The 20701-nt window shown below is 33.0% G+C and overlaps 1 protein-coding gene across 2 annotated transcripts; it reads left to right on the top strand.

The window, feature by feature from the left end:
* Positions 1-1136: 1136 nt before the first annotated feature.
* LOC127562223 (vascular non-inflammatory molecule 3-like) lies at positions 1137-19101 on the top strand. 2 transcript variants are annotated; one of them, XM_051997759.1, is made up of 7 exons: positions 1137-1323; positions 1963-2093; positions 9263-9455; positions 10838-11129; positions 13040-13413; positions 15014-15187; positions 18750-19101. In XM_051997759.1, the coding sequence occupies exons 1-7, from the start codon at positions 1264-1266 to the stop codon at positions 18903-18905; spliced, it is 1380 nt and encodes a 459-aa protein (XP_051853719.1). In that variant the 5' UTR covers positions 1137-1263; the 3' UTR covers positions 18906-19101. The 2 variants fall into 2 exon arrangements, with proteins under 2 accessions (XP_051853719.1, XP_051853720.1); XM_051997760.1 differs by lacking the exon at positions 1963-2093 and adding an exon at positions 3390-3520 and having other exon boundaries at positions 1211-1323.
* The last annotated feature ends 1600 nt before the right edge of the window (positions 19102-20701 follow it).

The following is a 20701-nucleotide window of genomic DNA, read 5'->3' as shown; positions in this document are numbered from 1 at the left end:
TGCTTGATCTTTCCTGACCTTTTAAAGCAAACAGGATTCTAATTATCTTCTTTATCTAAAATAAATAAAACAAATTCCAGGAGAAAGAACCATTATCTATTTGTCTTCAGGCACATACTAGTCTTAGAAAGGGCTCAGCTTCTCCCTTTAGAGAATTATTTTTCACCTCTCACCAGAATACCATCAGTAAGGAGTTAACAGAAATAAAAAAGAGGAGAAATCAAATCAAGAAATAGAGTTAGACCAAATAACAGCCTTTAGACATACCTCAAGTTCCAGCTAAACAGCCATTGCCAATAAACTGCAATTACAAATGAGAACTATTTATTTATTGCATACATTGGCTTCACTGTATTTCCAAGAATTTCAATTATGTATCATCACAGCTCTCCTGGATGTAAGGTCCCAAACTTCATCACATGGAGAATCATTTCAGTGGTTCTTTGAGTAATTTTTTTGTTTTGAAATTTTTATTTTCCCCAGTGACATGTGAAGCAGGTTTTTTTTTTAAACATTGTTTTAAAAATTTTGAGTTCCTCATTCTTCCTTTTATCCTCACAGGCCCCACTGAGAGAAGCCCATGTGAAGTTAATGCAAAACAGTTCTGTAAAAGTCATGTTACAAAACAATATATACATCTCTCCCCCACCCCAGGCAGTTCTTAAGGACTGCTTAGTATCCAGTCCCTCATTACATAAGTATATAATTAATATAGATATAGAAGATGAAAACAAGGTGATGTTAGAAAAAAGAATATTAGCAACAAGGGGAATGGGGGAGGAGGGAGAACAAATAGATAATAACTTACTAGAAAAAATACTATTCTATTATTAGGACATAATAAAAATACTAGTGTATTTGGTTTTATGATTTCACTTTTAATATTAGTAATTTGGGCTTGCAAAAATATAAAAAAAATCTTGTGTGTACTACTCAGTTTTTCCTGGATATATAACAGTTGTCTTTCACAACCTTCTTTCTCAATGTTGTATTGCATAATATATTTACTGATATACTCCCTAGGTGACAGTGACACAATATGTAGTATTTCCTCATATATAAATACTTTGGTATTCCTGCTCTCTTTATCAGAGGCATTTGTCCTCAGCCATGGTTGCTTCTTGGTTCCCTATTTATGTGATAGCTTTAGCAGCCTGTGTACTCAGGGTTGATGCCTTAGACACATTCGTGGCTGCTGTATATGAACATGCTGTTATCCTTCCAAATACAACAAAAACACCTGTTTCCCAGGAAGATGCCCTGATGTTGATGAACAAAAACTTGGATGTTTTGGAGAAAGCAATCAAACTGGCATCTGAGAAGGTATAGTTCCTTGCTGGGCAAGATAATTATAAAGAAAAAGTTGAAATGCTCTGTGCTTTTGTTCATATTGAGAAACTAATTTGATTTGTTTCTGATTTGGTAAGGATAGAAAGAATGCTAGATTTGAAATCCGAGGATTTGGGTTCAAATCTTGTTTCTGCTACTGGGAAAGTTATTTAACATCTTTGGAGATATTCTGACTTTTGAGAAGGTTGTATCAGATGATATCCAAATTTCTTTATAGCTTTATATCAATGATCCTGTGATCCTTTTTGGAGACTAAAACTAAGTTCAGATTCTTGAGGATTGGGTTCTAGTTTTCAATTAACAATTTATGTAACTAAGCAAATCATTTGGTTCTCAAACTTTTGTTCTCAGTATCTTCATGTTGTTAAAAAACTATCGAGGATCTGTTCAAAGAGTTTTTGTTCACATGGGTTATATTTATAGCTATTTACTATATCAAAAATAAAAAATGATTTTGAATTTGTAGACCCTCTGAAAGAATTTCAGAGACCCCAACAATTCTTTGGACTATACTTTGAGGACCACTGCTCTAGACCTTTGCCTTTTCTTATGTAAGATTAGAACCTATATCTTTCTGGATTTAAAATTCTATAATTCTATTGTTTTGAGCAGGGTGCACAAATTATCGTGACCCCTGAAGATGGAATTTATGGCTGGCATTTCACAAGGGAAAGCATTTACCCATATCTAGAAGACATCCCAGATCCTCAAGTAAACTGGATTCCATGTACTGAACCAAACAGGTATTTTTGTTCTGTAAAAAGCACAGTAACTTTATTTTTTATTGTTAAATTTTTTCAGTAGTATTTTATTTTTTATAAAAAGTATATATTTTTCAATGCTAAAATTTTCCCCTCCTTTCCCTCTCTTCTCCCAAAGACAGCAAGCAATCTGATGTAGGTTAAATATGTGTAATATTTTAAAACGTATTTCCATATTTATCATGCTGTGCAAGAGAAATCACACCAAAAGAAAAAAATGAGAAAGAAACCAAACAAACAAACAAACAAATAAAAAATGAAGATACTCTGCTTTGATTCACATTCAGTCTCCATAATTGTCTCTCTGCAAATGGATGGCATTTTCCCTCCCAGGACTATTGCCTTGAATCACCACTTTGTTGAGAAGAGCCAAACTTGTCATTTCGCTCAACATTAGTTCATATAAGTCTTTCTAGGCTTATTTGAAATCAGCCTGCTCAGCATTTCTTATGGAATAATAATATTCCATTAAAAGAGTAACTTTAAAGTGAATGTATTAACTCTAGTTATAGTAGAAGACCTGACTTCAGTCTTGCCTGTGATACTTATTGTCTATGATTATTACCTAATCATTGAACCTTTCCATACTCCAGATACTACAACTGTAAGTTGCAAAGTAGATGTCAATCTGCACTAGTAAAAGGAATTTCTTCATTGGTTGTTACTTATATTATAATAACCACTGGTCCTATGCCATTCTATAATATTGAGAAACTAATTTGATTTGTTTCTGATTTGGTAAGGATAGAAAGAATGCTAGATTTGAAATCCGAGGATTTGGGTTCAAATCTTGTTTCTGCTACTGGGAAAGTTATTTAACATCTTTGGAGATATTCTGACTTTTGAGAAGGTTGTATCAGATGATATCCAAATTTCTTTATAGCTTTATATCAATGATCCTGTGATCCTTTTTGGAGACTAAAACTAAGCTCAGATTCTTGAGGATTGGGTTCTAGTTTTCAATGAACAATTTATGTAACTAAGCAAATCATTTGGTTCTCAAACTTTTGTTCTCAGTATCTTCATGTTGTTAAAAAACTATCGAGGATCTGTTCAAAGAGTTTTTGTTCACATGGGTTATATTTATAGCTATTTACTATATCAAAAATAAAAAATGATTTTGAATTTGTAGACCCTCTGAAAGGATTTCAGAGACCCCAACAATTCTTTGGACTATACTTTGAGGACCACTGCTCTAGACCTTTGCCTTTTCTTATGTAAGATTAGAATCTATATCTTTCTGGATTTAAAATTCTATAATTCTATTGTTTTGAGCAGGGTGCACAAATTATCGTGACCCCTGAAGATGGAATTTATGGCTGGCATTTCACAAGGGAAAGCATTTACCCATATCTAGAAGACATCCCAGACCCTCAAGTAAACTGGATTCCATGTACTGAACCAAACAGGTATTTTTGTTCTGTAAAAGGCACAGTAACTTTATTTTTTATTGTTAAATTTTTTCAGCAGTATTTTATTTTTTATAAAAAGTATATATTTTTCAATGCTAAAATTTTCCCCTCCTTTCCCTCTCTTCTCCCAAAGACAGCAAGCAATCTGATGTAGGTTAAATATGTGTAATATTTTAAAACGTATTTCCATATTTATCATGCTGTGCAAGAGAAATCACACCAAAAGAAAAAAATGAGAAAGAAACCAACCAAACAAACAAACAAATAAAAAATGAAGATACTCTGCTTTGATTCACATTCAGTCTCCATAATTGTCTCTCTGCAAATGGATGGCATTTTCCCTCCCAGGACTATTGCCTTGAATCACCACTTTGTTGAGAAGAGCCAAACTTGTCATTTCGCTCAACATTAGTTCATATAAGTCTTTCTAGGCTTATTTGAAATCAGCCTGCTCAGCATTTCTTATGGAATAATAATATTCCATTAAAAGAGTAACTTTAAAGTGAATGTATTAACTCTAGTTATAGTAGAAGACCTGACTTCAGTCTTGCCTGTGATACTTATTGTCTATGATTATTACCTAATCATTGAACCTTTCCATACTCCAGATACTACAACTGTAAGTTGCAAAGTAGATGTCAATCTGCACTAGTAAAAGGAATTTCTTCATTGGTTGTTACTTATATTATAATAACCACTGGTCCTATGCCATTCTATAATATTTATAAATAATAAATTATATATGATAGATAGAAAGTATGGTATACTGGATAGAAAAGTATTACTGGAATGAGGAAGATTTGATTTTGTATTGCCACTGACACATACTAACAGAATGTGTCTCTCTCACCTAGTGCCCTAAATTTGAATTATAGATGAGTTGAGTTTTTGAGATCTGAACCAATGAACTCCACACCTATCATTGGTTTGCTTTGACAATAAAACAATAGTGCCAAATCCCCACAAAAATTCATTTCAAATATGCAAAAATCTGTATCATCTGTGTAACAGGATATTGTGGTTCCTATGTATCACAAGATAGAGTAGTTGTCTTCTTTCAACATTTACTAACACATATAGATCCTGAAAACCAAGTTGAGAAACTATTACTTTGAGAGATTATGAACTCTAGAATAGATTCTGCTTGAATCTCTTCACTCCATAAAACCACTCTGGGCTGGGAGGTTAAGAAATCAGACTTCATTCACACCAATGTTCTGGATTCAATGAGTCAAATTTTTCATAAACAATGTTATTTGACATGTCACCTTTAGTGGAGAAAGGTGGAACACTCAGCATATATACATACATACACACACATATACAGAAAAAAAAAAAAACTTTTACTTTTACCATGAATTTTTTATTATATTTAGCACCAAAACTTATAAAAAGCAGAGTTGTTACTCATAAAAATGTTTATAAAAATGCCACTGATGCAAGTAAAATTTTAATATATAAATTTCTTTTAGTATGTCTGACTCCTAATGACATTTTTATATATTTTAATGTTACTATTACATACTTTTTCCCCCATTGGACTAATGTTTTGTGTTTACAAAATGCGAAGAAGATACTAATCTGTACTAATGAAGGATTTTACTCATTGGTAGTTCCTTATACTATAGTAATCATAGGTCTAGTGTCATACCATAATATTTATATATAATAAAGTATAAATGATACAAAGATAACTGTGTCAAATTAAAAATTGTTTATTATGTTTAAATTAATAACTTTAATGGAAATAACCAAGTCTGTTTATCTGTCATTGAGGATATTGTCATTATTGTTAGGACCAATATTGGTATACTTTGTTTTGAATAAGCAAATGCAATAATACCTTGTATGAAACACTGCATCTGCCAGACACTATTTGTAGGGTGTTTATTCATTTTATGAAGATTTTACCACACTTTCCCTCTGAATATCAACCTTTCTTAATGGCTTTAAAAGTGATTATTTGGATAACACTTTTCAGGGACAATTTTTGTATATAAAATGAAGTTCATACGTTGAATTTTGTTACTTGATACTTGCTGTCTCCCGGAAATCAAAGTCTAGAATTACTAATAGGAGAAAGATTCAACAAGAGTTGCACAACCTTAACCCTTGTGTTGGTCTCTGAACAAAATTCACTGGGTGTTGCAAGTATTTTCTTATCATAGACCATGTTAGAATGACAGTACTTAGCAGATCGTTGGAACTTTTCCCAGGGCAAAGAGCATTCACTATATACTTGACTGTGGTTCAGGAGGACTCATGGTCCTGAATTGTTATCATTTCCCTGAGCTGATAATCCAGGAACCTGATATGATTGATATAACTAAATACTGATAATCATCTTCAATTAAAGGTGTTATAGTTACAAAACATTTATTTATGTTATTTCATTAGATCATTAAAATAAAACTGTGAGAAAAGCAAGGCAAGTATTATAATCTCCTTCTCATAGATGAGAAAATTGAAGTTCTAAAGAAGTGAATTTTCCAGGGTCATACCCAAATATATGAAAGAGCCAGGATATGAACTCAAACCATCTGACTCAGAATCCAATTCTCTTGCTGCATTAGTCTATGTCTTATTTAAGACATAAAAGAAAGAAAAAGATAGGAGGGAGATTTACTAAGAGACTGTGTTATTAAAAAGAATTAAAACATAAAGAACACTATCCAAGTCTTCCTAATTTCGAATGAAAAGAATTTAGGGGGGAAAAAGTTCAAAGAATGATTTAAAGGTACCTTGTAGTAGAGGGAAATATACTAGAGTTCAAATTTTGGCTCCATGTTGACTACTTATGAACCCTTCAGCATGACACTTAAATTATCTCAACTGTTAGTTCTCAGCAAAATGAATGAGGTTAGGTTTGAAGGCCTCTTCCCATTCTAATTTACTAATGATCTTTGAAGTAAAAGATCAGAGGACTCAAAAAAAAAAAAAAAAGAAGCAAAACAGAATTTCAGGGTCAGGAGGACATCAATAATCCTGTTATCCAAGACCACTCTCTCTCCTTCTCTCCCCCCCCCCCCCAGCCATCTGCCCAGAAGTGATTCAGACTATGTATCCAAGTATAAGGCAACATGATTCAGTGGACAGTTTTGGACTTTAAATAAGAAAAAGGTGCAAATCCTGCTAGATATCTATTAGCTGTATGAGTATAAGAAAATCACTTGCTGTCTTTGTGTTTCAGATTCTCATTTGTAAAATGAGGGAATGAAACTTAGGGGACTTTTCAATTTCCCTATCAACTTTTATTTTATTATGATTTGGTGGTCCAAAAAAGGAAGCAGTAATTACAAAGAGATTCATCAAGGGCAGTTTATACCAAAATTGTTTTATTGTTCATTTTGACATTAGACTGAAAAATCAAAACAGTACTCTGAATATAGTTTTCTTTTTTATTTTATTAAAACCTTTGATTTACAAAACATATGCATGAGTAATTTTTCAACACTGACTCTTGCAAAACCTTCTGTTCCAAATTTTCCCCTCCTTCCCCCCACCCCATCTCCTAGATAATAGGTAGTCCAATATGTGTTAAATATATATGTTAAATCCAATATAAGTACATATTTATTGCAGTTATCTTGCTGCACAACAAAAATCAGATCAAGAAGAAAAAAAAACTGAGAAAGAAAACCAAAATGGAAGTAAACAACAGAAAGAGTGAAAATACTATGTTGTGGTTCACACTCAGTTCCCACAGTCCTTTCCCCAGGTATAGATGGCTCTCTTCATCACAGAGCAATTGGAACTGGTTTGAATCATCTCACTGTTGAAGAAAGCCATGTCATCTGAATATAATTTTCAATGATTTTAGCAAAGCATTTGATAAAGCAATTCTTATGGAAGGAAAGATAGGTGCGGACTAGAGAGTAGTACCATTAGAAGGATTTTAAACTGATTGTATGGCTAAACTTAAAGAGTAGTCTTTAACAGTTAAATATCATCTTGAAAATGAAGTCTTCTATGGTGTTTCTCAGGAATATGTTTACAGTCAACAATTGGCAAACATTTATTAAGTATTTATTATATACTGGGTGCTGTACTAAGGGATAGGAATGCAAATATGAAAAAAATATATAGTTCCTTCCCTCAAAGTACTTACACTCTTTTATTGGGGAAGATAACATATAGAAGGAAGCTGAAAATATCATGGAGGTAGGGGAAGACATGGAGCATGAAGGTATAAAGAAATCAGAAGATCCAAAAGCAATACATACAGGATATGTGTTTAACTCAATTCTGCTTAATGCTTTTATCAATAATTTAGATGAAGGCATGGATAGAATGATTATTATTCAGATAGTAGAAATTTGGAAGACAATGGCTATTATATTGTTAGGATAAAAAATATATTGATAGAGTAGAGCATTGGGATGAATTTGATCAGTTTAATAAAAAATTTTTATTGTAAACTTCAACATCAATGAACATGACAATATAGAATTTAGTAAACATTGAAGTAAAGTTTTGCATTAGGATTAAAAAAATCAATTTGGCAAGTATAAGATGGGGGAATAACAGACTGAAGATTTGCCGAAATAAGATATGGAAGTTATAATAAATTACAAGTTTTCAAGCAATCAACATTGTGATGGACAGCATAAAAGAATATTAAAAAAAACCTAATGTTCTCTTATATTACAAGAAGGGAGAAGTTCAGTACTAGAGAGAAAAAAGAATTAGGGGTCACATGATAATTGCCTTTTAAATATTGAAGATCTATCACATGGAAAAGAATTATTAACTTGATTTTGCTTGAACCGAGGGCAGAATTAGGAGAAAATGGTGGAAGATATGAAAATGCAGATTTAGAATGGATGTCAGAAAAGATTTCCATACAATTAGAATTCTTGAAAAATAGATTGCCTACTTCAGGAGGTGGTAAATTGTGTTCCCTGGAGACCTTCAGGTTGGATGACCATTTATTGGGTATGTTATAGAAGAGATTGGTGTGTTTTCTGAAATTGCCTTTCTCTCTTGGATTCATCTCAATGAGAGTAACTTGTTGATTTAAAAAAAATAAGGGCACTAATCAAGAGGAACAGTCTGAGGCATTTATACTATTTTTCTAGAAATTTTAGCCAGGAACAAGAGGAGGCAGAACAAAATATTTGATTTGGACCAACAAAATTCATCTATTCTGTGATAAAGTCAGGATTAGAATTCAAGTCTCTAGTTTTTGTACCTATTACTCTTACTAGAAAACAGAGCTTTAACAGTGATTATAATTAGATTGAATGATTTACTGTTTCCCGATTTTGCAACCTGTAGTGCAGGATGCATATTTGATTTGCAAGTTTTAAAGAGATTATTCATGCATGAAAAAAAATAAAACTTTCAACTCTGTACCATAGTTAAAACTCCAAGCCTTATCTTTGGTGGGCCACATGATCCATAGTAAGAGAACATGCTATTTGTCTTTCCACCTAAAAATTGTTACCTGATTACATGCCAAATATAATACTCTTGCTAGTAGTACAAAATGGTATTTAGTAGACTACAATAAATGGAAATTATTAAAGTAGATTACAATTAATGGAATGATAAATGTTCATAAGAACCTTTAAATGTGTTCATACTATCATGTATTTAGACCTAGAATGTTCTTAGAGGATAAGTGACTTATTTTCCATTACATTCTCCATTACTTAGGCTGTTGACATGATACTGTGTATGTAGGATCAACAAAACAATCATCTATAAATCCACCTCTTGAATTTAAATTTGAACTAGATTTGGCTATTCACCAGTGCAAAAAAGACTTAGCTGCTTGGCCAGAGAAAACTCTATTTATGTGGTGGCAAATATTGGAGACAAGAAAGAATGTGATGTCAATGACTTCAACTGTCCATCTGATGGCCGGTACCAATACAACACTGCTGTAGTGTTTGATTCAAAAGGGAAACTGGTTGCCAGATACCATAAGGTAAGAAGTTATTATATATAGTAAAATAATTAACATTCTTTTCTTATTTATTAAATCCCTCATTTGAAAAAGAAAAAAAAAAGATTAAAATCTGTAGCATCATGCTCTGAACATTGATAAGAAAGGATGTTAGAGATACTTAAGTTGGGTTTAACAACAGGATTTCTGGGCTTTTTTGTACCTTATGAAAAGGAGGTAGAAGTCCTCTTTAGAATAAGCTTTGACTGACTGTCCAGCCAATTACTTTCTTTTCTTTTCTTGTCAAGCAGCTGCCAGATGTAGCACATTGACCAAAAATGTTACACAAGACATTCCATTCAACAACTTTAAGACAACATAATAGAAAGTGAGTAACAGACAATGTGAGCATTATTCAGGCCAAAAAAAAAATCTCAGGTGTGAATTTTTTAAAAAGGGCTTATTGACTGAAACTAATTTGATTGACCATCAGTGTTGGCTTTTTGATTTGCACAAGTATAGCAAAGAACTAGCATTAATGTTATCTTCATGCTTCATACTTTATAATGAGTAAATGGAACTAATTAGCTTCATAAAATTTTAAGTAGCCACCCAGGCTACTTGCCAGGATCAAGCTTCCTAAAATCAACTTGAAGCAAATTCCATAAAATATATATCTGGGAGAAGCAGTATGAGAACAGAATCAAATCAATTGTGAACACAAATTCAATTGGGAAATGGACAACAAAGGCCCTAAGATGCAACAATTTTTTACTTTTATATAGATGTAAAGGGAAGGAATGTCCCTGATGTAATCTAGTCATTTCTTATTTTAGGTAATAATTCTTTCCAATTTTGTATTAAATTCAGTAGTTTCTATGCTTCTGAAGGAGTATAATTGCTAGGGGTATCTTAGGATCTTTAGCATACTGGGCCAAAGACCTGATTGTTTAGCCTCAGTCATTGGATTATAGAGGAATGAAATTCAAGATTTGAACATGAATAGCTCTGAAAAGGAATGACATGTCAGACCTGTGCTTACTTTGGTATCTAAGGAGAGGATGGATTGAAATAGGGATACACTTGAGAGAGAGAGAGACTAACCAGAAGGTTACTGAAATATTTCAAGCATAATATGATGAGGGCCTTCACCTTTGTGGTATTGTGCCAGCAGTGTGAGTGAAGAAAAGGGAACTTATATAACTTACATAAGATATATAGGCAGAAATGCCTATAAAAGATAAAGATAAAAGAGATAAACTCTTCATTTCACATACATAGGTTACATAATGTAAAATTTCCTCTCATTAATGTACCTTAATTTTATGTAACTCTCTTGTGAAGGAAACATTCATATGATATTAAACACATACTTATTTTGGTGGATTATTTCTTATTGTCTTTTCCTTCCATTTCTTTAATAGTACAATCTCTTTGCATCGGAAGTTCAGTTCAACTTTCCTAAAGATTCAACATATGTGACCTTTGATACACCTTTTGGAAAATTTGGCATTTTCACTTGCTTTGATATATTCTCTTATGATCCTGCTGTAATTGTGGTGGATAAATTCCAAGTGGACAGCATAGTGTTCCCCACAGCTTGGATGAACACTCTGCCCCTCTTGTCTGCTGTTCCATTCCATTCATCTTGGGCTAAAGCCATGAGGGTCAATCTCCTTTCAGCAAATACTCACAACACCAGGATGCAAATGACAGGTAATTCACTCAACCATTAGCTTTTTATATTAGTTAACTCTACTGATTACAACATTTATGCTTTAAAACAACTTGTTCTTAGTCAATGAAATATTTCTCCATCAGATGAGGAAATTTAAGCTCATAGAAATTAAACAATTTCTTCAAAGCCATAGGATAACTAATATTGTTTTCAGAATAGATTATTTTTTAATCTTTGGCTAAAACTTTTTAAATTAAATTAAGTATAATTTGAATAATTAGCAAGTTATCAAGTTATTAAATAATATCTGTTTATACTGCATAATGAATAAAGTTTGGGGAGGAATAATTCCCAACTGTAACATTAACTCTTTATATAACCCACGGAAGTAACCAATTAAGCCTTATAATGAGGAGAATAATGTGCTATTTCTTATCTATTCCTATCTTATTTCCCCATCTTTAAAATGAAAAGAATAACACTTGTGCTATAGATGTTTATTAATCATAAAGTGCTATATAAACAAAAAAAAAACTCATGCTTCTTTTTGTATCATTCCAATTCTTATTCATTTATTATTCATTTTACTAATGTAAATAGCAACTCTTTCTTATATATTCTAATCGTCATGTTTTATATGTATTTTTCCATTAAAATGTGAGTTCTTTGAGAGTAAAAAGTCTTGTTTCTCTTTTTTATTTCTATTTGCTAACACTTAGCACAATGCTTTATGCATAGTAAGTGATTTACAACTGCCTCATTCATTCATTCACTAACCTATTCTTTCATTCATAAGCTGTTTTGGCTGAAAAATATGTCATCTTTGAACCATATTTCTGGTGTTAAGGCACTCTTTATTTAGCTAGACTTATTCTTGAAAAATAGATAGGCCACAAAATGATCATTATAAACAAAATTTTTCTCCACATATTGACCATATTTTTTTTCCCCTTTTACTGTTCTCAATTCTACACTGCTTTAATATGTATAAACCACTTTCCACACTCTGGTGTGACCCTTGCTTTAAGCATTTCTTTAGAATTTCTCTTTCAGTCATAGGTTGTAATGTGCACTGACAGAGTGAGTTCTCACTCTGGGAAGTGTTGTGATCTTTTTCTTCTCAAAACACAGCCAGGTGATAAAAGTTCAGATCTTTTATTATTTCCAATATAGCCCGGTTAGCTTAGAGGCCTATCTCTCTGCTTGGTTCCAAGAGTTCTCTCCGAATGTTGCCAAATCCAAAGGTCTGGTCCTTCAGCCTCTGCCTCTGCTTTCTTCAGCCTCCAGCCAGCTCCAGTCTTCATGTCATTCCGGTGAAATCTCGACTTGTAGCGTCTTCACTCTCCAGAACTCTCCGACTGGCCCATTGGCCTATTTATGCTCCTTCCAGAGAGAGGGATTATGGGTAGTTCTACTTAGTACCTTGTTTCAGGTTCTGCCCAAAACATCTTTTTGTAAGATTAGATCAACTCTAATTACTTAGCAGTTAGTAAGGATTCCAACAGGGAAGTCCATCCATCAACATCATAGACTCTTCATGAATCCTTGTATTCCTAACAAGTCAAAGAAGGGAATGCTATTCAAGTATTTAACTGGCTTATCAAGACTTGATAAAAATTAGCTATCATTAGTTGTAGTAACTGGTAATATTAATGGTAATAAGATCCCTAGAAGTAGTATTCCCATTTTATAGAGAAAGAAATGTACAATCACATCAAATGCTTTGTCAAATGTGGGACAGATAGTGTTAATATCAGACCTCAAACCTTTTGACCATTAGCTGTTTCCATGAACAATTTTTAATGGTGTAATAATTTTAGATTTTATTCCTTAAATTTAACTGAGAGACACTTAGCACTCTGAATTTGTAGCAATTAAAAAAATAAATAACCCCAAGAATGAAACTAAGTTTTGTTTCTTTTAATAAAAATGTGTTTTTTATCCTAAGGGAGTGGAATCTATGCACCAGAGGCAGTTAAAGTTTATTACTATGACATGGAAACAGAAAGTGGCCAGCTATTACTATCAGAACTGAAGTCACGGCCTCGAACTTCTTCCAACTACCCTGCAGCAGTAGATTGGAGTGCCTATGCCAAAAATGCCAAACCATTTACTTCTGATCAGGCAAACTTCCCTGGGAGTATCTATTTTGATGAGTTTACCTTCACTGAACTTACTAAAGACACAGGAAATTACACCGTTTGCCAAAAAGACCTCTGCTGTCACTTGAGTTACAAGATGTCTGAGAAAAGAAGTGATGAAGTATATGCACTAGGGGTTTTTGATGGCCTTCATACTGTTCAAGGAGAATATTATCAACAGGTAATATAGCTTTCAAAAAAAATCCAGAATGGATTTTATTTTGGCTAGATTATTCATTCTATTAGAGTATATCACATATTTTTAAAAGAGTACTGGCATAAATTGACTCCAGTAATTTTATTATTTTTAATTTGAATTAAATTTTATTTTTAATACTGAAATTTATGAAAAAAAAGAAAATGTTTATCTATTAAGTAGAACAAAAAACCCAACTTTCTTTTTAATAATAAATTCAAGATGTAAATCTCATAGCTGTCCTACTTACCTTTCTTCTGAAATTCCTTTGTTCTCTTTTGTTCATTTAAAAAAAATGTTTCAGTGATTTCTTAGTGTTTCTTTTTCTTTTCTTTATTTTGGGCACCATTATTGATAGCTTCTTTCCCCCCTGGCTATCACCTCAGGAAAAAAAGAAAAACAATTATTGTAGCAAATAAGCAAAGTCAAGCAAAACAAATTCAAACATTTTCTATAACCAAGAATATGTATCTCATTTTGCACCTTGAATCCATATTTTTCTATCAGGAGATGGGTAACATACTTCATACCTAGTCTTTTGGAATGATTATGAGTTATTTGAGTGATCAGAATCCTTAAGTTTTGCAAAGTTGATTATCTCTTCAGTGTTGTTGTTAGAGGACAAATTCCTGACCAAATTCTGCTCACTTTACTCTTTAATGGTTCATTTGTCTTTCCAGTTACTCTGAACAATTCCTTTTAACATTTCTTATGGTATAATACTCCATTGTATTCATATATCATACTTTGTTCAGCTATTCCTCAATTAGTAAAAACCTTCCTTTTTTCTAGTTTTTTTCTTACAACAAATAGAGCTGTTATAAATCTTTGTACACAAGGGGTTCTTTGATTTTTTTGGGATATGGACCCTATATTTGTTGAGTTAAAGAGTAAGCATTATTTAGAGGCTTTTGGGGCAGAGTTCCAAATAGTTTTCTTAGCTCTAATATACTTATCTTCCAGTATCCACTCCCATAATTACCTCTTTCTAACAAGGTAGGAATAAGATGGAAACTTGAAACTGTTTAATCTACATTTCTCTAATCACTAAACATTTGGAGAATTTTGTAAGTTTGTTGTTATTTTGAATATTTTCCTTTGAATTGCCTTTGACAATTTATCTGTTAATAGTTATTCATACTTATTTGAATGAGTTTCTTATGTATCTTGGATAGGAGGCCTTTATTAGAGAAAAAAACTTTATGCAAGAAATTTCCCCCATTTAATTGTTTGTTTTTTAAAATTTTAATTGTTTTTGATTTAAAATTTAAAAATTTAAACTGCATTGGTTTTGTCTGTTCAAAAACTTTTAAACTTTGTGTAATCAGAATTGTTTTGTTTTCTATGCATCTTTCTATTTCTTATTTAGTTATATGCTCTTTCCCTAGCCATAGACAAGAAAGATATTTTCTTCTTTGTTTCTCTAATTTGTTTGTAATATGACTTTCTTTATCTAGATAAAGCTCCTGATTTTTGAAAACCTCACTCTCTTTCTGTATTAGTACGATTGTGTTCTGGGAAAAAAAAACAACGTGTCTTTTCATTTTCATATCATTTTTTAACATTTTTATGTTTTCCCATCCAGATATGCACATTATTAAAGTGCCAAACAACTGATTTAAAAACTTGTGGTGAGCCAGTTGGATCAGCTTTCACCAAATTTGAAGCATTTTCCCTCAGTGGCACATTCCAAACCAGTTATGTCTTCCCACAGATAGTGCTAAGTGGCACTCAACTTGCACCTGAACAATACTTTGAGGTAGGATGGAGCATTGAATATTTCTGAATAACAATAACTGTCATCTATACTTGTTATTTAAAATATGAAAGTATTCCATATACTTTTTTGTCATTAGAAACTCATAAGAACTCTGTATGATAAGTACTAATAGTTTTTTTTAATAAGTGAGGAATCTAAGGCTTGATAAAGTTAGGCCACTTGACCATAAATAAGCAAAGAAGAAAATTTCTTCCTTGTCTATGGATAAGGAAAGAATTTCTGACTAGCTCTTCAGTAACAAAGGTAGGATCTGCCTAACATTCTATATACCTTTTTATCACCAAACCTCATAATAACTCTGAATGGTGGGCACTACCAATATTATTTTACGAGGGAGGAAGTTGAGTTTTGATAAATTTAGGCAACCTGCCCAGGATTGAGTAGTTCTTCAGTAACAAAGATAGGATGAAGATCCATATCTTGCTGAATCTAGATCCAACACTCCATCCATCATATCATGTTGCCTCTAAGAAATATTTTTTGAACTGAGTAATAGTTACCAGATGTGATTAGTGTGGAGAAGGAAATATGATTCTAACTTGTTCAAACATCATTTTATTTTCACTTAATATTTCATAGTTTTGGATTCATGATTTTTGTAATCAAAATAAAATGTTGAAACCATTTGTATTGGATGACAGTATGAAGTAGCTGAAGTCCTGGTTAGTTACTGGTGAGATATGCAGAATTTATGGAATTTGTTGGGTGGCGAAGGGAAGTGGGGAGGGACAAAGAGGGGAAGAATTTCAGAAATCCTTTAGTACCATCCTTTCATTTCACAGTTTTACAAATGGACCTGAAGAGACTATGTGGTTCAAATTGAGTTGTGGTAGAGCCAGAGTTGACAATCAGGGTTTTTATATCTGTTCAGGGCAATGTTCTCCTCCTCTATATTAATAGTTGTGTTCCTATATTTATCCAGGCTAATGTTCTTCCTTCTAGATAGCTTTTCCTTCATATCATAGTTGTGTGATTGTCAGCATTCATGAAAGCTGTGATAAGGAACAGAACATATCATGGTAAACAGAGGTACCTAGGGGACACCGTGATTAGTGATCTGGGTCTGGAGTCAGGACGACATAACTTCAAATTTGGCCTCAAATACCTCTCAGCTGTAAAATGGAGATAATACTGTATCCACTTGCAGGGTCATTGTGAGCACCAAATGAAATAAAATCCATAAAAGTTCTTAACATAGTGCCTGGCACAGAGTAGTCACTATATAATTTTTTTTCCCCTTTTCCCCTTCATATTCCCCACTAATCAAATCCTATCAAGTGATGTTGAAGGAATAAAGTCTAACAAATCACTGCAATGATGCAGTGATACCTAGGAAAACCTAGGGTGTGGGAAGAATGATTGAAGTTAAAAGGGTGATGTTTCCTGAATTTTGGGTATGGAGGGCTTCATGAATATCCAATCACTTTCCAAGATTTAACATTTCTAACTCCATTTATCTTATACTTCTTGCCACTCATTTGACCACTACCATTAATTCAGCTTATCCCCACCCTGTGCTGGGAGTGATATATTGAAACCATCCTTGCATCTTGATTGGCTAAAGTGAAGCTTTTGTTATCACAGCCTAGTTACATCAACATAAGACAGTCATAAGGCGCTCCAGGCATCTGATACTTGGATCACAAGAGACATTTCAGAGACAGGGAAGCCTGTTTTGTATGAATCAGCTTGGTGTGTCCTCAATGCATATCCTTGTTCATTACCCTTTTCTTGCCGTGGTGAAGCGTGTCTCCTCTTGTTAACTGTTGAATGGCTTATTTCTGCCTCATTTCATTCTCATATCAAACATAAAGTCCCAGACTGGAGGCCTGATCTGAACCAGGCCAGCCTCAAATACGCAGCTAGTCTGAAATATTGCAACAAGTTCCTACTTGATAACCTTGCTTCCCATTTCTTCTCTCTCTACTCCATCCTCCATACAGGAAAAAAATAATCTTTCTGAAGCACAGGTTGGATCATGTTACTCCCTCCCTCAAGAATCATCAGTAGCTTCTCATCATTTCTATGATGTAATGAGAGCTCCTCAGCATGGCATTTAAAATTTTGTGCAATTTAGGGCTTTCCAGGCTTATCCAAGACATACTTTGTCTTAGAGGCAAACCATTCTATTTACATTTATGGAGGTATCTTATCTATGGTAGCTTTGTCCAGACTATGCCCTATTTCTGAAAAGTGCTCCCTCTTCCTCTACCCTTTAGTATCATTAACTTTGACTTCTTTAGCTTTCTTTTTATAAGATTTTTTCTTGTTATCTTTTTTTCTGGTTATACACATACATAAATTTTTAATTTTTTAAAATTTTTATCTTTTTATTTACAAAACATATGCATGGATAATTTTTTCAACACTGACCCTTGCAAAACCTTCTGTTCCTTATTTTTTCCTCATGCCCCCTACCCCATCCCCTAGATGGCAGGTAGTCCAATGCATGTTAAATATGTTAAATTATATGTTAAATCCAATATATGTATACATATTTATAAAGTTATCTTGCTGCACAAGAAAAATTGGATCTAGAAAGAAAAAAAAATCTGAGAAGAAAAACAGAAATACAAGTAAACAATAACAGAAAGAGTGCAAATGCTATGTTGTGGTTCACACTCAGTTCCCATAGTCTTCTCTCTGGGTGTAGATGGCTCTCTTCATCACTGAACAATTGGAACTGGTTTGAATCATCTCATTGTTGAAGAGATCCATGTAAGAATTGGTCATCATATAGTATTGTTGCTGTGTACAATGATCTCCTGTCCTTCTCATTTCACTTAGCATCAGATCATGTAAGTCTCTCCAGGCCTCTCTGAAATCATCCTGTTGGTCATTTCTTACAGAACAATAATATTCCATAAGATCTCTTTGGGATATAAGCCCAGCAGTAACACTGCTGGGTTGAAGAGCATGCACAGTATATAGTTCCAAATTGCTCTCTAGAATGGTTGGATCTGTTCACAGTTCCACCAACAATGCCTCAGTGTCCCAGTTTTCCCAATCCCCTCCAATATTCATCATTATCTTTTCCTGTCATCTTAGCCAATCTGACAGGTGTGGTACCTCAGAGTTGTCTTAATTTGCATTTCTCTGATCAATAGTGATTTGGAGCACCTTTTTATATGATTAGAAAGTTTCAATTTCTTCCTTTGAAAATTGTCTGTTCATATCCTTTGACCATTTATCATTTGGAGAACATACATTAATTTTTTTTTTTTGGCAATTGGGGGTAAGTGACTTGCCCAGGGTCCCACAGCTAGGAAGTGTTAAGTGTCTGAGACCAGATTTGAACTCAGGTCCTCCCGACTTCAGGATTGGTGCTTTATCTACTGAGCCACCTAGCTGTCCCCATACATTAATTTTTAATAGATATTTCTTTATGAATCATGGCAAGAGAAAATTTTCTTCAGCTTTCTTTGAAAATAAGTGATACATGGCTGAAAATTATGGTAGATTTCTTCAGTTAGAAAATTTCATTGATATGGAGATTAAATCTTATGCAATCATTGACCATTGTCTTCATTTTCTTTCTTAGGTATTGAGTGATGGTCGTTTGCAGAGCAGAAGTGATGTTCCTTTGCCTATTTTAGCGATGACACTATATGGGAGAGTATTTGAGAAAGATCCACCTCGTTTAGGACAGGGTGATCATACTTTACAAAGAGGCAATGTGAAAAGAACACAAAGCTAAGAAATTATCTGGACTTTAATTTCTATTGGTTTCTAATTAGCTACCAAATATAGGAACTTGGGCAAGTCATAAACACACTCACACAAACACATACACATAAGTGGGTCCATTTTGATACAGATTTCTTATTGTTTAAGTGGCAAGTATATTTTTTAGAACAATTGAGAATAACAATAAACTATCTATTAATTAGCCATTCAGTGAAATGCCTTTTGATTTATTACTTATTAGATTATGCTAGATCATGTGTTTGGAAATTCTACAATTAAACACATTAAATTAAAATGGAAAATTTTTAAAATGAGTAGTAATGAGTTAAATTCCAATTCAGATATCTAACTGGATGTGGGATCTTAAGCAAATGATTTTAACTCTCTTACCCTAAGTCTCCTCATCTATAAAATAGAGGTAATAATAAATTAGTCAATCAATCAATATTCATTAAGCACTTGCTATGTGCTAGGTACAAAGAAATTGAGTATCAAATGAGATAATATATGCTTTGCAAACCTTGAATCACTTTATGAATGTTTTTGTTGTAACTATTTTAAATCCAATCTCTAGATAGTTAATTTTTATTTTCCCCCAGACCACAGCAGGTAGAATTTAGGAGATATGAACTCGGTTTTTGCCCTAGTAAATATCTTTTTTTTAGGAAGAACATGACAAAACAATTAATTATTACAAAGATTACATAAGATTAACGAAATTTTCTAGCTCAAGAAATCTACCATAATTTTTGGACATGTGTCACTTATTTTTAAAGAAAGCTGAAATAATTTTTCTCACTTAACATGATTCATAAAGAAATGTCTATTAAAATTAATGTATATATATAACCAGAAAAAAAGAAAAAAATTAAAAAGAAGTAAAAGTTAATGATACTAAATGGTAGATGAAGAGGGAGCACTTGTCAGAAATAGGGTACAATCTGTGCAAAGCTATGTAGATGAGATACCCCCAGAAATGTAAATAAAATGGTTTGGTTCCAAGATAAAGTATGTGTCTTGAAAAAGCCTGGAAAGGTCTAATGGTTCCATATTACATATGGCTTTAAATGCCAAGAACATGATAAAACAGTAGAGGGTCAGAATCTATGCTAAACATTGCTTTTCCCCTTTTCAGGGAACTTTCTTAGGAGAAATAAGGGTGAGAAATTATCAATAATTATTTCTAGGAAGTTGCTTTCTTTCCAAGCTCCCCCCATCTTGAAAAACATATTACACCATCCAATAATAGGATATTAAGAAGTAATTTTAACCTATTTCCTACAACTTGCTTTTTATAACAAAAACTGTTGATTTCTATTCATTCTTTTTAAGTAATGGTTCTTGCCTCAGTATTCTCTTTCCCTCCATACAATCATGTCTTGCTTGTTCCTTATTATCTTTGTTTTGAACTGATGTAATTTTTTGAGGCTTTTCTTCTGGATATTTTCAAATTGTCTCCTGTGTTTGAGCTTGCCTGTCATCATAGTAGCTATCACTGAGGTTTTTTTTTTTTCTTTTTGTTGTTGTTGTTGTTGTTTGTTTATTTACTTCTTTTGTTTAATTATTTCAACTTCATTCTTGAGTTTGGAATTTATATTAATGCCAAGTTCAACACACTTTGGGGAAAAGGGGACAGGTCTGACTCCAAATTCTGTCCTTTTATATATCCTTCTACTGCTTTTATAGCTGAGATTGGGATGGAAAGTTTTCAGTACATAGTCACTGGTGTGATCCAGGGAGTGGCTTGTTTCCTGCCACCCTGGTCTGAATTCTGCAAATTCCTGATCCAGTTTTCAGTTATTAGCT

This window comes from Antechinus flavipes, chromosome 4 (assembly GCF_016432865.1).
Source record: "Antechinus flavipes isolate AdamAnt ecotype Samford, QLD, Australia chromosome 4, AdamAnt_v2, whole genome shotgun sequence".
Taxonomy (NCBI): domain Eukaryota; kingdom Metazoa; phylum Chordata; class Mammalia; order Dasyuromorphia; family Dasyuridae; genus Antechinus; species Antechinus flavipes.
This window is presented reverse-complemented; position numbering and strand designations above follow the sequence as displayed.